The sequence below is a fragment of the Monodelphis domestica genome, chromosome 4 (genome assembly GCF_027887165.1).
Source record: "Monodelphis domestica isolate mMonDom1 chromosome 4, mMonDom1.pri, whole genome shotgun sequence".
Classification (NCBI taxonomy): Eukaryota; Metazoa; Chordata; class Mammalia; order Didelphimorphia; family Didelphidae; genus Monodelphis; species Monodelphis domestica.
Window position 1 is genome coordinate 139353310 of NC_077230.1, and position 22539 is coordinate 139375848.

Below are 22539 nucleotides of genomic sequence, written 5' to 3' on the forward strand. Positions count from 1 at the left end.
AAGGATGTATAGTGTCTCTTGGAAATCCTGGGTCCACCACATAATCATTCAATCATGTCTAATCCTTTCTGACCCCATGGACCATAGCACACCATTAATGTTCATGAGGTTTTCTTAGCAAAGTCTGGCTTGCTATTTCCTTCTCCAGTGGATTAAGGCCAACAGGGGCTGAAGGACTGGCCCAGTGTCACATAGCTATTAAATGTGTCTTAGGATAACTTTGAACTCATGTCTTCCTGGATCTAAACCTAGCATGCTATCCACTGAGGCAAGTTACCTAAATGCCTCTTACCATATAGTAGTTGCTCATTAAAAATTTATAGGATTAAAGTAAATTTTAAAAAAATTGGAAGACTAAATCAATAAGAATAGTACATCCTAATCACAACCCCACCACAAGTACTGATGTGAAAAGAATACTGTAGAATTTGACATGAAAATGCTATTTTATTACTCTCCTCTTCCTTCTAACAAGTTTTTTTATGTGATTACATTAAATAATAATAATAACTAACCTTAGTATGGTGTTTCAAGTCTTGTAAAGCTCTTTACAATATTGTCTCATTTTATCCTCATAACAACCCTAGCAATTGGATACTATTATATCTCCATTTCATAGATGAAAAAAAGTGAGACAGGAAGAGGTTAAAGGATTTGTCCAGTCACATAGCTAGTAAGTATCTGAAGTTGGATTTGAACTCATCTTCCTGATTCCATATTCAATGCTCTATCTACTGTTAATATTCAGTGCTCACTCTCTTTGTCTCTGTCTCTCTCATTTCTCCTCTCCCATTTACATATATATAACAAAACATATATGTATGTCACATATATTTACATAACTATAAATGTATGATTCTCTGTATTCTTAGGTTATTTTAAATGAGAATATACTTTTTCATAACTATTAGATGAATATCAAATCTCATCTAATTTAAATCCTGGATAAAAGACAGATAATTGGAGGATTTTTTTAAAGGGTATATGTCCATATCATTCTAGGCACAGAAGAGCATTACCTATATTTTAAATTAGAAATTTTCACAGCATTGTTTTCTTTTGGGAGGTATGGATCTTTGTTATTTCTGGTTTGTTATTTTCCAAGAGCTAATTACAATTTATTTGGCAGAACGAGAAAATAAAACAAATGAATTCTCACACCAATTTATATCACAAGGATATCTGCAATTCAAAACTTTAATCAATTTTGACTTCACCAATATTTATTTAGTTTTCATAGGAATATGAGCATAGCTCTGCTACAGTGATTACATTTATGGTATTCAAAAGAGAATCTGCCATGGTGGACATAGCATGAGTCTGGGAGTTACAAAGCCTAATTTCCCATATCTAATCACAACTGTATGTGATAGCTTGAACAAGCTTGATAAGTTTTGTGGGATATTTCCACTATATTATAATTTTGTTTAAAGTTTTATAGTCTCTGATTGTTATCCTTGAAACAGAGAATCTTTCACAACTCTGTGAACAACTCTTTGATGCCAAGATGAAAGTCACAATAAAAGAGAAAACTAATTTTGTCTTTCTAACATGTCTCTTGGAATACAAAAACAATTATTTTTTTAGGTACTACCACATTCAGTTATTTTCCAGAATATTTCTGAAAGGACTTATTTTGGTAGCCATATTTCAACAGGACTTTATTCACCATCTTTGACTGCTATTTAATATTTTTAAAAAACATTCCCAAAATATATTTAAAAGATTTAGAATTATGTATTTTTGTGATTATGGATGTGTTCTGATATTTTTTTATATAGGTCCATCTAAAATTTCAAGAGAAGAAAATGGTATTCTCTGGTTAGCACTGTCTGGGTCAATAATGGTATGGAGAAGAGGGGTCAGGAGCCTGGTATGCCCTCCTGTGAAACACATCTATCTTTGTAGTCTGGAAGGAATTCAAAAATGATATTTTTTAGGATGCCTTTTTTCCTACAGGATAAATGATCATTTTTTTCTCTCTCTTTCTCTCATCCTTCCTTCCTTCCTTCCTTCCTTCCTTCCTTCCTTCCTTCCTTCCTTCCTTCCTTCCTTCCTTCCTTCCTTCCTTCCTTCCTTCCTTCCTTCCTTCCTTCCTTCCTTCCTTCCTTCCTTCCTTCCTTCCTTCCTTCCTTCCTTCCTTCCTATCTTACTCACACTGCAGGCATGGAAGCATAGTTCCTACAATGTTCCTGAGGGAAGATTTCTTTCTTTCTTACCCCATGAGGATGACCAAATAGGAAGACAAAAGGGAACAAGTTATATTTTGTATCTTTGGCATCCAGTTCTGGAATGCTTTTTAAGTTTTACCACAAATGTCTGCTGAATCTGGTGAATGAACTTGATTACAATTAGGCTATTCATTCAAGAATCAAAAAGATTTTTTCTGCTTATGTACTTACCAAGATTCTAGCTTTCTAACTTAACTATTCTCTTTCACTCCTTCATTTCAAAATAATACTGTGCTTTTCAATGACTAAATATATAGTTATATATTTGTATTGTGTGTTTATGTACATATATATGTATATATACATATTTGGAATTTAGGGATGTCATTAAATGTCATCCATAACAATAACATCAGGTATGTTCATTGTGAAAGCAAAAATGAAAGTGAATAAAAAAGAAAAATCAGAATAAAACATGTTGGTCTCGACTGTAATAAAGTTTTATTAGTACTTGTTTGGGGAGACCTGCATAACTCAGTATTGACACAATCTCATTGCAGGCACTTTAAATTGTGGCATGAAAACTTTATCGTGTGCTCTTCCATCATGTATTTTTTATTTATTATACTCAAAACCAAGGCAACTGATAGAGCCCAGCCCTTTAAAAGTCTTTCTTTTAAAATTCTTTCAAAGAAAGTCTCCAGTGACATTTGATCTCTAACCTCAGTGTTATAAACTTGTTTTATGATAGCAAATGAATAACATTAGCCTTTAGCCTTCCTATAGTGGTGGAAGCATTTATCTACTTCACTACTTAAGCCAAAGGCTATCAAAATAGCATCTAACAAAAATCAAAGCCTAGTGGTGTGGTTTTATTTGTTTGTTTGTTTTTTGTCATGCTCTTAGAAAATAGTGTTCCTCTAGCTTAAATGGACTTAAATGATAAAACTCAATGTACCAGCATCTATAAAAAACAAAACAAAAGGATCAGATGTTTATTTTATAGCTTCTTTGTCTATGCTAATTACTAGTTCTAGGACTTCAGCAAGTCCCTTTTAACCTTACTGGGCCTCAGCTTCCATATCTGTAAAATGAATGGGATGGGCCAAATAACTAATGCTTATTTTCTATAGTTTCTGATCTAATGATATTTCTTATAATCTAGTGTTGCCCAGATCTGTCTAGATATAGGGGCTGAAAGGACTAAAAAGGGTCATCTAATCTATCCAATTAATTTTACAGATGGGAAACCAGAGATATAAAAGATCAGATAAGTTAAGTGAATTATCTTATGTCATAGAGGGAAGTAAGTGGCAGCGCCAGGATTCAAACTCAGGTTCAGCTCTGTTGCTCCAAGTTTAACCCTCTTTCTACTACAAAGGTCATACATTATTTTTTTAAGTTGCAAAACTTATACCATTAACTCAGAAACTAAGACAACTAAGATATTCCACTTTAAAATACAGTAATATCCCCAATCAATTTTTATAATGTCATAATTTAATATTTTAGATGCTTTCTTTGGAAACATCCCAGGTAATGAATGCTCTGACAATTTTCTTTACACATGAGATAATTAGATTTTGAGAAAATGTGCACTTTGACTACATGACTAACCAGTAAAAAATAAACAAGCCAATATGTGGCTTTCTATCTGGAAGCTTACTCATCTGCAATAATTTTATAGCAATATTAAGATTTATTCTACATTTTATTGCGTACTAATGGCTATACTACTTTGAATGCAGCTACCTTTATTGAACTGAGCTTTGTGTGAACTTACTTGCATGTTATATCTTCACTGTCCTTGTTTATGATGCAATGGCCACCATGGCACCTTAGGCACTTGTCAACTTCACATTTTGTTCCTTCATACCGAGTGGGACAGACACATTCTACACTTCCATCATCTGCAATGGTGCATGATTCGGAATTCACACAGTAATGATGGCATACATCTAGAAAAAAAAAATAAAAGATGAAATCATATTTTCACAGATGTTTTCTGCAAAAGCTAATTAATGATACCTTTTTACTTGTTTAATAAAAAAAAGTTCCAATACTGTATATCCCTAGTGGTCTTTATGTATGGGACTTAAAGCTCCCTTTCTTAAATGAATTAAGAATTATCCTGTCTGGAGATAGACACATGAATTGCATGATCTTTGGATGGCAATTCTTGCTCTGTGATTTTTTTTAAAATGCCATTTCATATGCCCAAAGGGTACTAAAAGACTGTCTGCACTTTGATCCAGCCATAGCACTGCTGGGCTTGTACCACAAAGAGATAATAAGGAAAAAGACTTGTACAAGAATATTCATAGCTGCGCTCTTTGTGGTGGCCAAAAACTGGAAAACGAGGGGATGCCCATCAATTGGGGAATGGCTGAACAAATTGTGGTATATGTTGGTGATGGAATACTATTGTGCTAGAAGGAATAATAAAGTGGAGGAATTCCATGGAGACTGGAACAACCTCCAGGAAGTGATGCAGAGCTAGAGGAGCAGAACCAGGAAAACATTGTACACAGAGACTGATACACTGTGGTGCAATCGAACATAATGGAATTCTCCATTAGTGTCAATGCAGTGATCCTGAACAATCTGCAGGGATCTAGGAGAGAAAAAAAAAAACTCTCCTCAAGCAGAGGACAAACTGTGGGAGTAAAAACACCAATGAAAAGCAACTGTTTGACTACCGGGGTGGAGGGGATATGACTAAGGCGAGATGCTAAATGAGCACCCTAATGCAAATACCAACAACAAGGAAATGGGTGCAGAGCAAGTGATATCCAGAGGAATCACGCATTGGCTATGGGAGGGGTGGTGGGCGGGGGGGGGGGGGGTAGAAAAAGAAAATGATCTTTGTTTCCAATGAATAAGGTATGAAAATGACCAAATAAAATAATGTTTAAAAAAACAGAACAAAACAAAACTGTAAGGAGATCAGAGAGCATCTATGCCACTTTTCTTTTAATATTCCATTCAGAAGTCTACTACTGTTGATTTTAGCTATCTAATATATGTATATATTTATACATATATATGTTATATATAAGCACATATATACATACATGTCAACCCCCATACCTACACACACATATATAAAATTTAGTTGCTGAGAAGTTATAAGACATAGTTCTAAGAGAAGAAAAAGCCCAGGAGCTATGATTTTCACCTTAGTTCCTATAGCATTGAAGAATCCAATACTTATTTCAATTTTGGTAAGAATAGCATTCACAAGGCAAATTTTCTGTGGACTAATGAATAACAACAGAGATATTCTAAAAAGCCAAAGAACTGCGGGCCTAGAAGGAAGGTGACATATTACCTCAGGAACCATTTACCGTAATGGTGCATTAGTATAAAGGCATTTGTAGCATTTATAGCTGACATTTATGTAACACTTTGAAGTTTGCAAAGTATTTTACATGCATTCTCTTATTTGAACCTTATAACAACCCTCTAAAGTAGGTAATACAGATGAAGAAATTGAGGATCTATAAGGTAGCTAACCTATGGTTTACATGTTTTAATATTTGTCAAATGTGGAATTTGAACTAAAGGTTGTCTGTAAATATAGAATTCCATCCACCTAAACCATCTCCAAAATGGCCTAATTTAGACAGTGTTGAACATAAAGTGCTAATTTATATATTCTTACCATTACTCCTCTAAAAATACATACAAAGTTTCCTACCAATAATCTCCACTTCTTCAAGGAGATAAGATTCATTCTAATAGCCCTTCTTCAGGTTCAAACTTAGGTAATATAATGACACAGCATTTAATTCTGTTTGGTTTGGTTTTGCTATTCTTTCCATTTATATTGTTCTGATCACCATGTACATTGATTCCTTGATTCTACCAACTCTATTTTGTATCATTTAACATACATCTTCCCATATACTCTTCTTATCTAATATTTCTTATGGCACAGTAATATTCCATTACATTTATGAGCAACAATTTGCTCAGCCATTCCTTAACTAACAGCCATCTACTTCATTTCTGGCACTATGGTATAAAAAGTACAGCTGTAAACATATGGGTTGTGGATCTTCCTTTTTAAATTTTTGACCTCTTTGGGGTAAGTACCTACATGTGAGTCAAAGAATATGGACACATTTGAATAATTCATTCTCCACTTTTTAAATATCTCATTTGTTCTTTGATGATATAGCCTCTCATTATTAATTATGTTTGCTTAGAGTTGTGGCACATGTACTGAATGCATAAAATATAAAGAAGAAAATTATAGGAAAAAAATTTAAACGTCCAGAAATTGGAGTTTATACTCTAATAAAAGCACTTTAAAATTCCTATTGTTCAGTTGTGCCATTTTTGCCTTCGACAAAGCATAAATCATTGCCAGCTTGGAACCCTTTCTTCTGCAGAACTTCCATGGAATGATATTTCATCTTTCACAGTGCCAAGGATCAGTGTTACTTGTTGACTCCAAAGAACAGCTGCCTAGAACAAGTCACCAGAGACTTTAGCCCTGGCAAAGATGTTTCCCAAGATATTTCTATGGAAAACTCATGTCTTTGCTTCTGTTTGCCTGTTAGGCTCAAGACAAAAAGCAATTCTGAAAGCTGCCAATAGTTATATATTTGACTGAATTGTTTTATATACCCCTGTGAGGGTTCCTGGGAAATAGCCTTTGTATGCACATTTAATTGCTTCATTTTTTTTCTCCTCTGAGGCTCTCCTATTGACTTTAATTCCAATCGACTAAGACTTGTGAGCATTGGTGTTTTAATAAAGAAAAGAGAGCTTACTTGAGCAGGGTCTTTTATTTCAGCAGATTCAAGTTACCACATGAGCAATGGAGAGTTTTAAGTTGCAAAGTAAAATAATTCCTCCAAATTTACTGCATTATTTTAGGGTTAACACTGATGCATTCATTCTGTGAGTCTATTTATGAGAGAGTTTACAGAGCACATTAATATTGTATTTGGCTAAATTAGGAAATTCAACCAAACTGCAAGCTTTTGGCAATTATCTCAAAATCGTGACTGCTGTGCTTAATAAGTAATAGGAATGTCATCATATTTTTTCCCTCTCTCCGCTTCTCAGATAACTGTTCCCTATCCATTTGGAATTACAAATAGATATGCAAACTTGAGGAAACAGATTCTGTTTTTTCTCTATCTTGTCTATATATGTACTCTCAGGTAATTACCACTTACTCTCATTCAGATTCTAAGTAGCTCTTGAGCTAGCTATCTAATAAAAGAGAGTGTTCTTATTAGTCCTTTCAAGCTTAGAAGGAAAACTTTTGTTTACTAAGTTAACAAATCTTGAAACTAAGGTACATTTTAGTGACTTATTTTGTGGCTTGATAATGTATGCATCTGTATAAAGAACAGCTAGACAGTTTTGGCACATATCTTTAAAATGGACAGAGAAGCTTACTACAGTCACACTTCATTAACTGTATGTCATCAGGGAATGAATTTGTTGTGCACAAAATAATTTTCTATAGATAATTAAAACTAACCCGTAAATTGCCAAAATTCCCTTTAAAGTATGGTAATACTGAAATGTATTCTGCAGTATAGGGTAATCTTCTTTTGAAGACTTAAAGCCAGCTATCTGATCATCAATTAGTCCACTATGCTATTGGAAGGTCTGGTGCAGTGAATAGAGCCCTGACTGAGTACAGAGCCCAGGTTTTGAAATGGAAATGGAAAAATAAGTCAGTTGATCTGTGTCTGTCAAACTAATTGTAAGTTATTTATATTATAGAAAGTGAATGAACAATAAATACCTGAAATAATAAAATAGTTTTTCATTAGATTATAGATCAAGAGTTGGAAAAGAAATTGTAGCCACTTATTTCTACCCTGCTTTGGTGTCCCCATTTTTGAGCAGTCATTTTTCTGGCCTAGACCTCAGGTCAAGGGAATAAGCAGTTATATAGTATCTATATAACTATATATCTCTCTAAAATATATATATATATATTAATATATATCTACATAACTATAACATAGTATCTACTATGTGTCAAGTGGTGTACAAACTACTTTACAATTGTTATCCCATTTAATCCTCATAACTGTAAAAATGGAGACTTGAATCCAGGACTCCAGTCCCCAGAAGTCCTTGCTCACTTCCCAGAATGCTTTGTAATCACATTGAATTCTCACCTGGGCAAGATCACAAATTATTATTTAAAGGAGTTCACCTACTGAGGTCTCTTTCCTACTTCCTCTTCAGAGCAGATGTGTCTCTTTCGTGATGTAGGTAAGGATTGTCTAGGCCTCTCTGGGCCTAGATATGTGCCTTCTTGTTCTGTAATTTCTTTAATCCTTAACCTTTAATAAACTTCTAAAAATATAATACTCCTTGCAGAGAAAAACTAATTTCTACTTGCCTCAGTTTCCCTAAATTTTAACTCTTACATAACAACCCTGGAAGGGAAATACTATTATTATCTTAATTCAATTGTCAAGGAATTTGAGGTAGATGTTAAGTGACTTGCCCAGTGTCACACAGCTACGGAGTATCTGAAGTCACATTTAGACTTAGAAAATACTCCTTATCTTAACTTCCTAGTTGCATTTTCATTATTTATTATCTTATCCAAACCGTTCATTTTAGAATCAAGGAAACTAAGAACAGATAAGTTAATTGAATTGTCCAGGCTGCTATAGGTTTATAGTTGAAAAGGATCTTAGAGGGCATTTATCCAACTCTCTCATTCTATAGATGAGGTCATACAGTTGGGAAATAACAGAGGAGTCAGGAAGACTAAAATCTGGCATCAGGTACTTACTAGCTGTGTGAACCTGAATAAGTCACTTAACCCTGCCTGCCTCAGTATCCTCATCTGCAAAATAAACTGGAAAAAGAAATGTCAAAACAGTCTAGTATCTTTGCCAAAAAAACTCAAGTGATGTCATGAAGAGTTGGATATCACTAAGCTGAACAACCACAAAAATTCCCTTGTATGGCATAATCATTAGCCCTTTCACCATCTTAATGCTCTGGTATCTGGAAGCTAATGCTCTAGCTTACCAATGTACTTCCTAATATATGGTCGCATAAATTAAATGCAATGTTGTATTTGTGTTCCTACCAGTGAACTGTATAGTGTACTTTTCATTTATTCCTGGATGTTCTGTTTCTCTTAATACAATTTAAGAGTACTTTTTTTTTATTTGCCATATTAAACATTTTGAGCCCACAGACCACTTCTCAAATTACCCTATCTTTTTTTCAGGTGAGCTTCTATCTTATCATTTCTAGCCCATCTTATACTAATAAAGTTGATTTTTTTCTGCTGAAGTATGACATTTAATTTTTTTAATTATCAAATATTTGGTTCAACATTCTAACAAAATATTTTTGGATCCTTTTACTACTGTAAAATATGTCAGCTATCCCTTCTAGCTTTGAGTCAGGTGAAATTTGATAGTCATCTGTACTGCCATTTTGCCTTTATCTGTCATTGGTTTAAAAAATGTAAATATCACAAGGACAAGGGTAAATATATCTGGGCACTCTAATAGAATATCTTGCTAAGGGGACATCAAACCATTAACGTTGATCCTTTTGGTTCTTCCATCTAACCAGCTCTGAATTCATCTCATTATATCACTGACTAGCCTACCTCTATCTTGCTCAAAAGTCTATTATGAGAGATTTTGTTAAATACTATACTATACTTTGAGCAATCTATTTCTGTAACATTTCCCTCATCTACCCATTCTAGTAACCCTTTTGTGAAAAGGAAATGACATTAGTATGGCATGGCTTGTGCTTGATGAAACCATGTTTTGTCATCATGATCAACATTTCCTTTTTTAAATGTTACTAATTCTCCCTTTTGTAATAAATCATGAAATTATAAGCAATCAAAGTCAAGGTCAGAGACCCACAGTTTTCAGATTTTTTCTCTCTTTTCTTTTATAAAATTAAGAAAATATTTTCCTTCTATTTATATTGTAGCCCTCCTCCCTTTTTTCATACTTTATCAAAGATCATTAAAATTGGTTAGTAGAAGGGTTGTCACTGACTGGAGAAAAGCTGGTAACTGGATTTAGAGTTAACATGTCCCCCTGATATCTGAAATAGAAACCTGTTCAAAGGGTGAGGCAGAGTGTTTCCTGCTTCCTGAGAGATATTCTGTGAGGTTAGAGATAAAAGAAAGCTGTGGCAGGAAGGAGTAACGTTAAAAAGAAAAGGCCTTTATCTGACACTAAATTTGAGCTGCATGTAGGGCAAATCATAACTCTTTCCAAAAGAGAGAAATTATAGTATTCAATCTGTTGTTCTATCATGGGGCCCATGAGAGAAATATTTTCTCTGGAAAAGGACTCAATATCATGGAGTTCAAAAACCAATGCTCCTTGTGGAGAGTTGCAGATAGTTATAGGAGAACGATGATAGGAAGCCTTTTGGTACAAACTCCTAGATTTTGTGGGGAAAATGAGGAGTATTTTGCTGAAGAACTAGAACAAGCTCTACCTATTGAGAGTTCTCCCCATATCATTATAATTTTCTCTGTTAGATTGTAAGCTCCTTGAGGGTAGAGACTGTCTTTAGCATATTTTTGTCTACCCACAATGCCTTATATAGAATAGGCACTTAATATTTATAGATTCATTGATAGTTCATAGGTAGCCCCTCCCCAAATTTCTAAGAAGCGATATCAGTTTAGCTCCATGGAAGCTTATAGGAGGAGAATCAAATATTATTTCAAGGAACTGGGACTATGGACAGCTAGGTGGCCCATTACATAGAATGCCAAGTCTGGAGTCAGGAAGACTCCTCTTCCTGAGTTCAAATCTAGCCTCAGACACTTATTATGTATGTTATCCTCAACAAGTCCCATGATCCTACTTGCCTCAATTTCTTCATCTATAAAATGAGTTGAAGAAGGAAATGACAAATCATTCCAGTATCTCAGAAAACTCCAAATAGGGTCGTGGAGAGCTAGACATGATTGAACTGATTGAATAAATAAGACTCTTCAGGATTTGGGGAAGAAGTATGGCACATTGGTGAGTAGCAATAGTTTGCAACAGCTCATAATATGTGTTTTCTTCAACTTTTAAATAAACCTTTTTCTCCTTCTGAGTTTTTCATGAAAATGTATTCTTAAAGGGAGAGCTGATAATAGTGTTATAAAAGAATGACATTTCCAGAATTTCTGAGTGTGTGCAACAAATAAGACAGGAAAGAAATTCCCTAAAATATTTACTGGACTCTCATAATATAAGAGAGACTCTGACACAAGTCACTTTTGACTCAGCAACCAGAAAATAAAGCAATACCTAAAGATTCATCAAAGGTCCATAGAAATAAAGGAAAAAAGAGGTAATTTTGTATAGCCTGATGACCAGTTCATTAGACCATAGAATAACAAGTTAGTTAGAGGGTTTTATACCAAATATATGTATTTTTTTAAAGATGATAAAGACTAGAAACTAAAGTGTATATCCGGGGAAGGAAATATTTGGTCACTTTTAATACTTAGGCTTCTTGGTTTAAAAAAATGAAGTGAAATAAAATTCTTTGCAAAAGATTCTACGTATATAACATCCTGGGTATCAAAGATGGATGTGCATATACAAGTGCATGAATACACAATCAAATGAATGAATACCTATGTATATATCTGAATATGCCCATTTGTATTAAAATGATGAATCCTTTTAGTTTTGTAGGCTATGACTACTTAGTAATTCACTGATTTTATTGTAGATATTTACTTTGGAGAAGAGAAGGCTTTTGGTAGACATGCTAATTGTATTTAATGTTTTTTAAGGCTATCGTGGAAGGTAATCAAATGGGATCAGTTTTTTATTATTTTATTAAACAATAACTTTTACATGGGAGAGGGCCCTCCATTTTTTCTGATTTAGTTCTACATGCTGAATTGTAGTAAAAAAGTTGTTCTCTGCCTTTAAAACTTTTGGGCAACTTACCACTGCCCTGGTCCTCAGTTTTTTACATTAAAAAATGAGATAGCCTAGATTTTTTTTAGGTTCCTTCAAATTTTAATTTTATGTCACTGAAGCATAGATATGCATTGTAAGGTTTTTTTAAATTGAAATACATAAATATTATCTTTTTTAATAAATGAATTCATTCTTAATTGTTTTATATTTTATATTTTATTTATTTCATTTTTTAATTCATGTGAATATACATGTTTCTCTCTAACTGTAATAACATAATTTTCTTTTAAGCAAGAAAGACTTCATGGAAGAGGGGGATTCTCACAGGAAAAGCCAAGATGAAATGACAGAATACTTATATCCTGAAAGGGAGCTAGTTTTAGGTCCAGTGGACAGTATAATATAAATCCCAAAGTAAGAAAGCACTGGGCAAAATTGAGGAATGGATAGATTTTATTAGGCAAGGTGAGAAGATTAAGAAAACAAAAATTCAAAGTAGTCAGGAAAGAGATAGAAAATGACAAGTGAAAATTTTAGGTTTAGTGAAGGACTCACTAGGATTCAACTGACATGCCATCAGGAGAGTAATAACAAAATTAAGTGATAACAAAAATTTGAGGAGGACAAATTTCCAGGAGTTCAGGAATATGATTCAGGTCCAAATAGGGGATTTGATGTGGAATATGGGAAGAAAAGAACAGATGAATGAACTAATATTTATTGAGACCTACTATTTGTTTTGTATTTTGCTAGATGTTGCAGAGGATGGACCTAGAATATAGTTATTTTCATCCACTAGTAAAGTAGAAGTTGAGGAGACAAAACTAAAGATAAAAGACATCAGATCTAAGATATACTGTTAGGGGAGAAAAACAGAAAAGATCTGGCAACACTTCAATGGTTTGAAGTATACTTGCTCTTATTGTAGAAATACCATTGATCCACGTGGATCTTCTCACCTAGGCCTTCTCATGCTTTCTAATTCTTATTCATGTTCCCTCCACTAAGATCTTCTCTAGAGGGGCTACCAAAGTGCTGGAGGCCTTTCTTGCAGTCCTCATATATTCAGCAGGTACCAGAGCAGCCCTTCGGCTATCTATATGTAATCCTTCCTCCAAAGGGCTACATGTCAGCCCTACCTCCTTCTCCTTTTATATACTGTATTCAGCAAGAATTGGAAAAATCCTAAGACATCAGGCCTAGCAAAGTAAAGCATTTCTTCTTTTGGAACTTTCCCTCTTATTGGTTCTAAGTGTTTTACTGACACTGAATGACAGAAAGATTGAAATATTCTGAATAAGATAAGAATGGGAAATAATGAAATGTAATTAATCTGTGCTAAGAAAGTAGAAATTACCATGAAATTATATAATAATACTTTATATGCACCATATAAAAACTGTTATAACCTCTGCATAGTAATTATACTAAGAACTACATAGCAGCACCAAACACAATCATGTAATCTAAAGGACAAAAATGACTATATAATTATAGAGTATTCATATGGTAATTAGTTAGAAAGTAACTGGAGAATAATTGTATGGCTATCTTCTGCAACATAAATGAATAAAGTAATTTGCATGGGAGCCTGACTCTTTTCTCCTAAGGAATTAGATATGCTAAGTGTATGTGTTCCTAATCTTAAAGGCATATTAAGAAAATCATAAGAAGATATGTTTATGTGTGAGTGCATGTGTATCTATATATGTATATATACTTTATTCATATTGAATATTTCTATGCACAGTTAGATATATTTCTACAAAATTCGTGTGCTCTACTTCTCTCATTAGTAATGCCTTTTGCTATAACAAATATTTTGTCTCATATATACCAACATATTCATAGCAACAGTTGTTTGTGGTAACAATGACTTGCAAAGTAAATGTCCATTGAATGGGGAAATGCCTCAACACTCCATGGTAAGAAGAATTTAATGGAAGATTACTGAGGAGTAAGAAACATCATGTACAGAGAATTCAGAGGCACAGAAGAGATGTAGGAACTCATGTGGAGTGATCTAAGAATGAGAAAAAACAATATAAATGACTGACTACAATGAGGTGAAAGGAAGAACAATAAAAAGGCACTGAGCCCTAATAACCAAGTTGGACCCCAGGAAAAGGTGAGAACATCTATCTTCCCCTTTCTGAAGATGTGAAGACCAATGAGTGTGCGCTACTACATGTCTTTTCAGTTGTAGCAGATATGTTGGTTTTGATGAACTGCTTCCTCCCTTCTTTTTAAATCTTTGTTATAATTATTGGGTAGTAGATGGAATAGGAATATATTGAGGAATGAAGGTGGTGAAACAACAAAAGGCATCAACAAATATAAAGCTTAAAAAATCTTTTTTACTGTTAGCTAAAATTTGGGACTCATCTATTCACATATATACTACAGGGGAGTGAGTCACTTAGAGAGGAAAACTGAAAAAAAAAACAATAAAAAATTAGCTGAGTAAAGACTAGAAATATAAACTGGTTGGGTAGACGATTCTTTTATGGTATAACTATAAAAACAAAGGCTGCTTACTTTCATCACTAAGAAACATCCACTACAGATTTTATATCCACAAAATATTTATTTTATTTTATTCAGTTTGGGTCTGGCTTTAAAAGAATACTCTGGATCAATTCAAAGATACAGGACATAGAAGAAAGGACAACAATTTTGATGGCGTTGACAGAAAGGTAATGTAATTAGTTAAAGGTAGCCTTAGACTAAGTCCAGAAAGTAGCTGAGTAAAATTTCCATGAAGGTAAGTCATTTTTATTAATCTTCTTGTATTTTTTAAATAGGATAATGTCTAGGTAATTAAGCAAAATCCTTTTAACTAAGGCCTAGTAAAATTTATGGACTAAGTTGAAATAGTAAGTTATATTTTAATATAGAATTATGGTACAATTTCTAAAATATAGTTGTTTTTAATCACAACAGTAGATTTTTGACCATATCATCCTGGAGAGGCAACATGGTTTTATGGACTTGGAATTAGGAAGATATGATTTCAGATCCTTTCTCTTCCACTCACTAGCTTTGTGATGCTCTAGGCAAGTCACTTAACTACTCCATGTTTAAATTTACTCATCTATAAAAAGAAAATGTTAAACTTGATGGACTTTAAGATCTCTTTCAACTCTAAATCTATGATTCTATGATCTTATTCCTACAGGATGAAAGTTCAGGTGTATTTTATCTTGTAAGAAATTTGGTGCTTATTCTCCTAACTCATACTCATTTTAGAGTCCCAGCTTAAAAAAAATTATAATAAACCTTCAATGTTAAGAATTACCTATGTTAAGAGTTACCTATGTTGAATCACTAGCCAAGGAGTCTCCCATAAAAAAAAAATCCTTGCCCTTAGGGAAAGCAATCATAATAGATGGTTACTAATAATCTTGGAAGCTACTTTGCAAAGGAGGTCCTGAAATCCTTGGATGAGAATTTGAGATGGCATGAGGAGAATGGCACTGGGTTTGAAATTATACAATTAGTATTTAACTGATATGATACTGAACAATTAATTTAACAAGTATTTTTAAATGCCAACTTGTGCAATTCATTAAGACAGATATAGATGACAGAACCATGAAATAAGAAAGTTTCTACCCAACAAAGGACTTACTATTTTTGAGGTTTGAAATATAGTTATTTTACCAGTTGACTGTAGATTCTCGAGGATAAAACAGTTTCATTTTTTTTCTTTGGAGGTGGGGATTGTTGGGAATGTACCTAGCATCTAGCACAGTGCCAGGGCAAACAACTAGAACTTAATAAATATTTGGGGATTGGTTGTTGAATTAACTTATTGGAGTTATAGTTTATTATGTCACTGCATTGGGTTTAATTTTATTTTTCAGTCACAAAAAGAGACAAATAGACTAGATCATCTTTAAGTAGACCCTTGCCAGTTTAAATCTTTGGATAAGGACCACCACAGAGTCTCTGCCAAACATACAACACTGCTAGAGTTGTTCTTCAAGAAGCAATATTCCTTTTGAATGAGTTACTGACATCAACATCTGTGCATTTAGGAACTCCTGGACTAAAATAATGTTTGTAAACTGAACTGCTGGTTCAGAAGTTCATAGATTAGGAAATAGCACCAGATTGCCATTCAAATGAAAAAAAGCTTTAGTACAAAAGGTAGCCTGGCCCAAATTCAGTGTAGGGAACACAATATCTATGACAAAGAGAAGGCTTAAGGAAACCATCTTCAAGCATAAGAGGGAAAATCTCAATGGCCTTAAAATTTCCCCACCTGTTGTATAAGGCAAGATCTTCATCAAAGCATCCCAAACAGACAACTAATGGAGAGTCCAAGAACCATAGTCTCCACAGAACCACAAAATCAAGAACCACCTAAAACACTTGGTTGATAATCATTGTAGTTAACAGCCTGATTGCTATAGAAGCACTCCAGAAGCAGATCCCTTCCCAAGAAAAACTGTAACCTTTATTTCTCTGTAGCATAATGTGAACACACACACACACACACACACACACACACACGCACACACATTCTATTTGCCTTATTTAAAAAGAAAACAACTGCCACATACTTTTCCTTAGAATGCACTGCTTCTTTTCTCTGGCAGATATTTTTTGAGGGGAAGAGGAGTGGAAACGGAAAGAGGGAAAAAAGAGTTTTGAGAAATATAAGCATATTTCTAAATCTTTCATAGTAACTTGGATGCTTTTACACAGCATACAGAATCCTCATGATTAAATTTATTGCAAAGAGTGAGAGACAGTTTAAAATTCAGTATAAAGACACCAAATTTGGATATAGACCTGCAAGTTAAATCCTTTAAACATGTGGGCACAACTCCGATTATAGCAAAGAAATTTTCTACAAACATAGGTCTTTACTAAGAAAGTTAGCATTTTTAATTTATGTTTTAATGACAGGCAAACTGAGAATATAACTAAGTAAAATCAAATTCAGAGAGTAAAATTTTTAATGCATAAAAAGAAACAAAAATAAAGATGTAATTTCCAGAATTTGACTTGTGAGGAAGTCAAAGATTCTGATGAATTGTTTTTAGAAATTGAATCTTTTGTCCAATGGTGCAGGAGTGAAAAACTGCTTACTTAAAATTTTTCCTGCTGTTGTACTTTAAAAAATTGCAATTAAACAAAATACCAAATTTCAATTAGAGGTAAGTCCATCAGACCTCAAAAAATCATCAAATACTTACTACATGACAGGCACCATGATAAGCATTGAGGATACAAAGAAAAGCAAAAACATGGTGTCTGCCATCAAAAAACTAAAAATATAATGGTAGAGTAATATGTAAATGATTACATTCAAACAAGAAATATAGGTGTATAATTAGACATGTGTACAAACAAGATATATAACTACAAGCACATCTATATATCATTTTTGCACATAGCTCTATTATATATATAACATAATCATATATATTACTGAATAGAGATTGAGAGAATTTATTTTTAATATTTTATTTCTATTCTTGAGTTCTGAATTGAGGCTCAGACTCATCCCTCATTCCTTTGTCCCTAGGAAATTTCAAAGAGCACCCTAACCTAGAGCCTGGTATTTAGGAAAGGATATTATGAGATATATAAATAAAAACTAGCTTATGCCAAATATACATGCATGTGGCAAAACTGTGTCTTTCAATTTCACATTAAGAACTATTAGGAAGGTCCCTCTAGACTGGGCAGAACTTTATTTCTCCTCCTAATCATTAGAGGATATGATACCTGAACAAGGCTACTAACCAATGGGGAAGGGTTGAGTTCTGATGGACCATTACCTCACTGTTTAGCCCCTAATTACAGATGGGAAAGGATGAATAAATAGCTCCCAAAATTGTTTATGAATTTCCTCAAGAAAACTTCCTGATCTTTAATTACTGAGAGGATGGATTATAGATCATTGATTTATTGGTTATTGCTAGCTTGATCAATAATTTGATTTTCTTACCTGGTAGCCTGTCTCTTGGAATTTTTAACTATCACGAGATAATCAACAAAGGGAAATCACTAGCATTAAGGGGGATTGGAAAAAGACTTCTTGTAGAAGGTGAGAGATCTGAGAGGAAGCCAGAAGGTGGAGATAAAGAGGGAGAACATTCCAAGCAAGGGTGACAGCCAGTGGAAATGCATGGAGTATGTAGGTTAATGTAAGTGAAAATAAAGGCATATTTTTCCCCCATCAAATTTCACATACTTTGAAATCTATCCACAGAATCAGACTCCTGCCCTTGTAGAATGATGACTCCTTGAACGAGGGACTATTTCAATTTTTGCTTGTTTATCTCCAATGTCTAGAATATTGTCTTCAATATAATAGGCACTTGATATGTTTATTATTAAATTTAATTATGTTATTTTCAGCATTTTGAGATTAGATAAATGATTCATTAGCTAAAGGATTTCATAAAATATGTTTTCAGGGACCCACAAACTTCCCTAGATACCTGTCAGTGAAAAGAGGGAAGCTTAAGCAGTTTCTTAGAGTTAAGTCTGACATATCAGACAAGGTATGATAAATATTAAACAAGAGCAGTGAACAAGTGATTTCTTGGGATAAAATTGTTTTCTCTGGGTCTAAGTTTCAGTACGTAGAAAACTATTAAGGGTGCTATAGGCAGTGGTGCAAAATTGTATAAAGACTGGTGGATTTTTAACTGAGTTCCTCATGTGGTTTCATACATAATTCTCCTTAGGTATGTCGTTTTCTTTCTCTGGACATCAAGTCCATCTATGTACTGGAAATATGAAGTATCTATGGTGTAAATTCTTAATAATAGTACATGCTTAGTAAATGCTTGTGGATTAACCAAAGGAACTTCTAAGATTACCTCGCACCTATTCTGTATATATCTTGTATGTATTAATTTACTTAGAAAGTTATATTCCATAGGATAATTAAGGGAAGTTCATGCCTTTCTTTGGGTCCTTAGTGTTTAGCCCAGTACCATGCACACAGTAAACACTTAATGAATACTTGTTTGATTGAATAATTGATCTAACATGTTTCAATTGACAATCTACTTAGTGTTTACAATGTTCCAAAATACTTGGGCTAGGAGGTGTGATGCAGAATGGCCCTCAGAAAGCTTACAAATTAATGAGGTAGGCAAGGCAACCAGGGTAAATAATTAGAGTGATATAGAGGCATATGATCAAATTCAAAATGATGCTTAAGAGACTGTAATTGCAAGGATATTCCAAAGAAGGTCAAAATCACTGAAGCATGGAATTGTCAGACTTCAAGGAAGATGCTGAACTGGACCTTGAAAGAAACTTTGTATGTGATGAAATGAAAAGGGTATTCAAGGTGTTTAGAGCAGTATGACAAAAAGAGGCAAGGGAGAAATAAATACAACTTTGAATAGACTTTCTAGAAAGTAGGGTTTATATTCAGAAAAGATATAAAGAAATTGTGTGTGTTTCTTTTCCATCATACCTATCTAGCTATTATATATAAAACCAATTGGAGAAAAGGAAATCTCCTGACATATCATGAGTCACAATTATATGCCTTTAAAAACCTAAAATATCCTGAAGTAATGCTTTTTGATATGTCTATATGCACTTTTCTTCTGTTCTTTTCTTTCTGTTTTGCTCTTCTGACAGATAAAGATAAAAGTAAGATGACAAGTGCATGCATATCAAAAGGATCATTCCTAGTCTAGTAACGGTAACAAGAAGAATAAGAATAGCATATAATGTCAAAAAGATTATTATTTAATTTCAGATCACTGAAATTTTGAGAAAGTTAGCTGGTAAAATATAGACTGACAGAAAAGGATTTTCTGACTAGTCAGATACTCATTTCTTTTGGGTCTGGAAACCAAAGGGAAAATAGAATACTAATATACAATAAGGCTGTTTTTTTGTCCTTGAGTATTATCTTGATCACTTTTTAAGACTATATCAAATGACTTTAACTTTAGCTCTAGTTAATAGTAATTAACCTTCAGCATGATTAAGAAACATGAATGGAATTAATGTAACTTATCTCTGAAATAATTTATTCTGAAATTACTTTAAAAATAATTAGCTTCTGAAAGTTTTACAACCTGTATCAAATTCAAGGTGATTCATTTGTCGTTCACTTGCTTAGATGCATCTGGAAAGTGAGAACTATGATGCTGCTAAAGTTTTCCAGAGGAATTTATGATTTACTTATATGAGATTAAGCAATTAAATGAAAACTCAGAAATTCAATCAATTTTGTACATATTTACTTAATTTTAGACATTTGGTACCAACTAGAAAAATATATGGGCATACTTGCCTGAATTTTCCATCTCTACCTAGACTTTTGAAAGAAATTGGCTAAGATGAGTTAAATGGTTGAGTTTTTTCACAAAATAACTTTTTTCCCAAAAATTTAGCCATAATTCTTTTTTTTCAATGATAAGACAATGTAGCCTACCTCTTTATCTTTGCCTCAAAAAAGTTAACTGGTTTAATATGGTTATTATTTTCTCTAAAGAAAAAGCATAGAATAACATTTTCTTCTTTTAGAGCTATTGTACCAAAACCTGTTTACTACATTGCTGTTGCATGTGAACGCCGACACCAGGCCACAACCGCACCTCCCGTAACAACTGGCGTCCCAGGCCCCATTTGCCACAAACTGTGCGCCTCAGCCTTTGGACTCCAAAGCCACATGAGGGTACACCGTAGATGATACTGCACAAAGACAATAGTCATTCTCGATCACCGAGAGACTACCATTATACATACTTGCCTTTCTGTTCCAAGTTATATAAAGAGAGATTTTTATTCTTTGGTTTTCTAATCAAATTTAAGGTTCAAAGTGCCAGAGATGGATCCCTTATCTGAGATGAACTGATGCCCAGGAGCACTATGCACACAATAAGTACTTTAAAATTGGATGTTGATGACAGTGGTGGTGATTCCATGCCATTTACCCTTTAGATTTCTGCCTAATTCTTTAGAGAGATAAATTTAAGGAGATTATCTTTTCTATCCATTCCCTTTATACTCAGATGTTTAAACAATGAATTAATGTGTTTCCCTCCTCCAAATTAGAATAGTCTTATGTTGTCTAGATGGGACTCAAGTCACTCAAAGTCTTCAGGGACTGATTTATAAATTTGAACTGAGAAATAAATGGATCAACCAGAAGGTTAATCTTAATCTCTTCTTTAAAAAAATTATTCAGAATATTGTTCCATGGTTCCATGATTCATGATTATCCCCGTCTCCTTTCCCTAGCCCTTTCTTTCCCCCTACCGAAGCTGACAAGTAATTCCACTGGGTTATATATGTATCATTGTTCAAAACTTATTTCCATGTTATTCATATTTGAAGTAGAGTGTTGGTCTGCTTCTTAATCAGATCAAGAAAGAAAAAAGAAGTTGGCTGATCATATAGTGAAAATGAGAAAAAAATAACAATAACAATAATAACAGCCAGCATATTTGAATCATTTTAAGGCTAGCAAAGAGATTTACACATATTGTCATTTGATCCTCAGAAAAGCCATTAGAGATAGGTGCAATTATTGTTTCTATTATTCAGATGAGGCAACTGAAGTAGAGAGAGATTAAGTGACTTCCCCAGGGTCACAGAGTTGGTAAATGGCTTGAGACCAGATTTGAACATGTCTTCTTAGTTCCAAGTGCACAGAAATATTCATTGTGCCATCCAGCTGCCCCAGATTTAGCACATTGGGCACGATGACACTTTTGAGAAATTAAAAGAACCAGGAATGCCTCTACCATATTGGACAGCTTCTCTATGGATGCTTAAAAAAAAAAAGACTCTAGGGGGTCAGCTAGGTGACTCAATGGATAGAGAGGCAGACCCAGAGATAGGTGGTCCTGGGTTTAAATGTGGCCTCAGACACTTCCTAGCTGTGTGACCCTGGGCAAATCATTTAATCTCCATTGCCCTATCCTTACTACTCTTCTACCTTGGAACCAATACTCAGTATTGATTCTAAGATGGAAGGTAAGGGTTTTAAAAATAAGTAAAAATATATACTCTAGTACTAAATGAGAAGACTAATAGAGAGGTTGTGACCTGAATCATTACTAGAATTTACAGAGATGAAATCAGTGTTTCATCAAAGCTCCAAAGTTTCTGATGAGCAATAAGATGGATTGTGTCATGAATTTATATTTATTTTTATTTGTTTATAATTTATAATTCTATCATGAGTTATCATGAATTTAGGTCCAAATTGCACATGAGAACTTGGCAATACAAATTGATTATTTGACTGCTGAACAAATATTCTAATATATCTGAATGCATGACATCTATTAGACCACAGATTGACAAAAAAATTGGGTGGAAGATGTGCAGAGTATTGGTATATTGCATGCTACATTGTGAGACAGTTTACAGGCAAAAGGAAATAAAATTGTATTACTGTTGTCTGCCCTGGAAATACCTCAGATGGGGTGTGGTATTTAGTTCTGGGTGAT

At 33.8% G+C, this 22539-nt stretch overlaps 1 protein-coding gene across 7 annotated transcripts in view; it reads right to left on the reverse strand.

Moving 5' to 3' along the window:
* LRP1B (LDL receptor related protein 1B) overlaps positions 1 to 22539 on the reverse strand; it is a 2480145-nt gene that overhangs the window by 47397 nt on the left and 2410209 nt on the right. For all 7 annotated transcript variants that reach the window (XM_007494117.3, XM_056797188.1, XM_056797186.1 and 4 more), the window contains one exon: positions 3955 to 4129. In XM_007494117.3, the coding sequence (XP_007494179.2) occupies positions 3955 to 4129 (175 nt within the window). The remainder of the gene's footprint in view (positions 1 to 3954; positions 4130 to 22539) is intronic.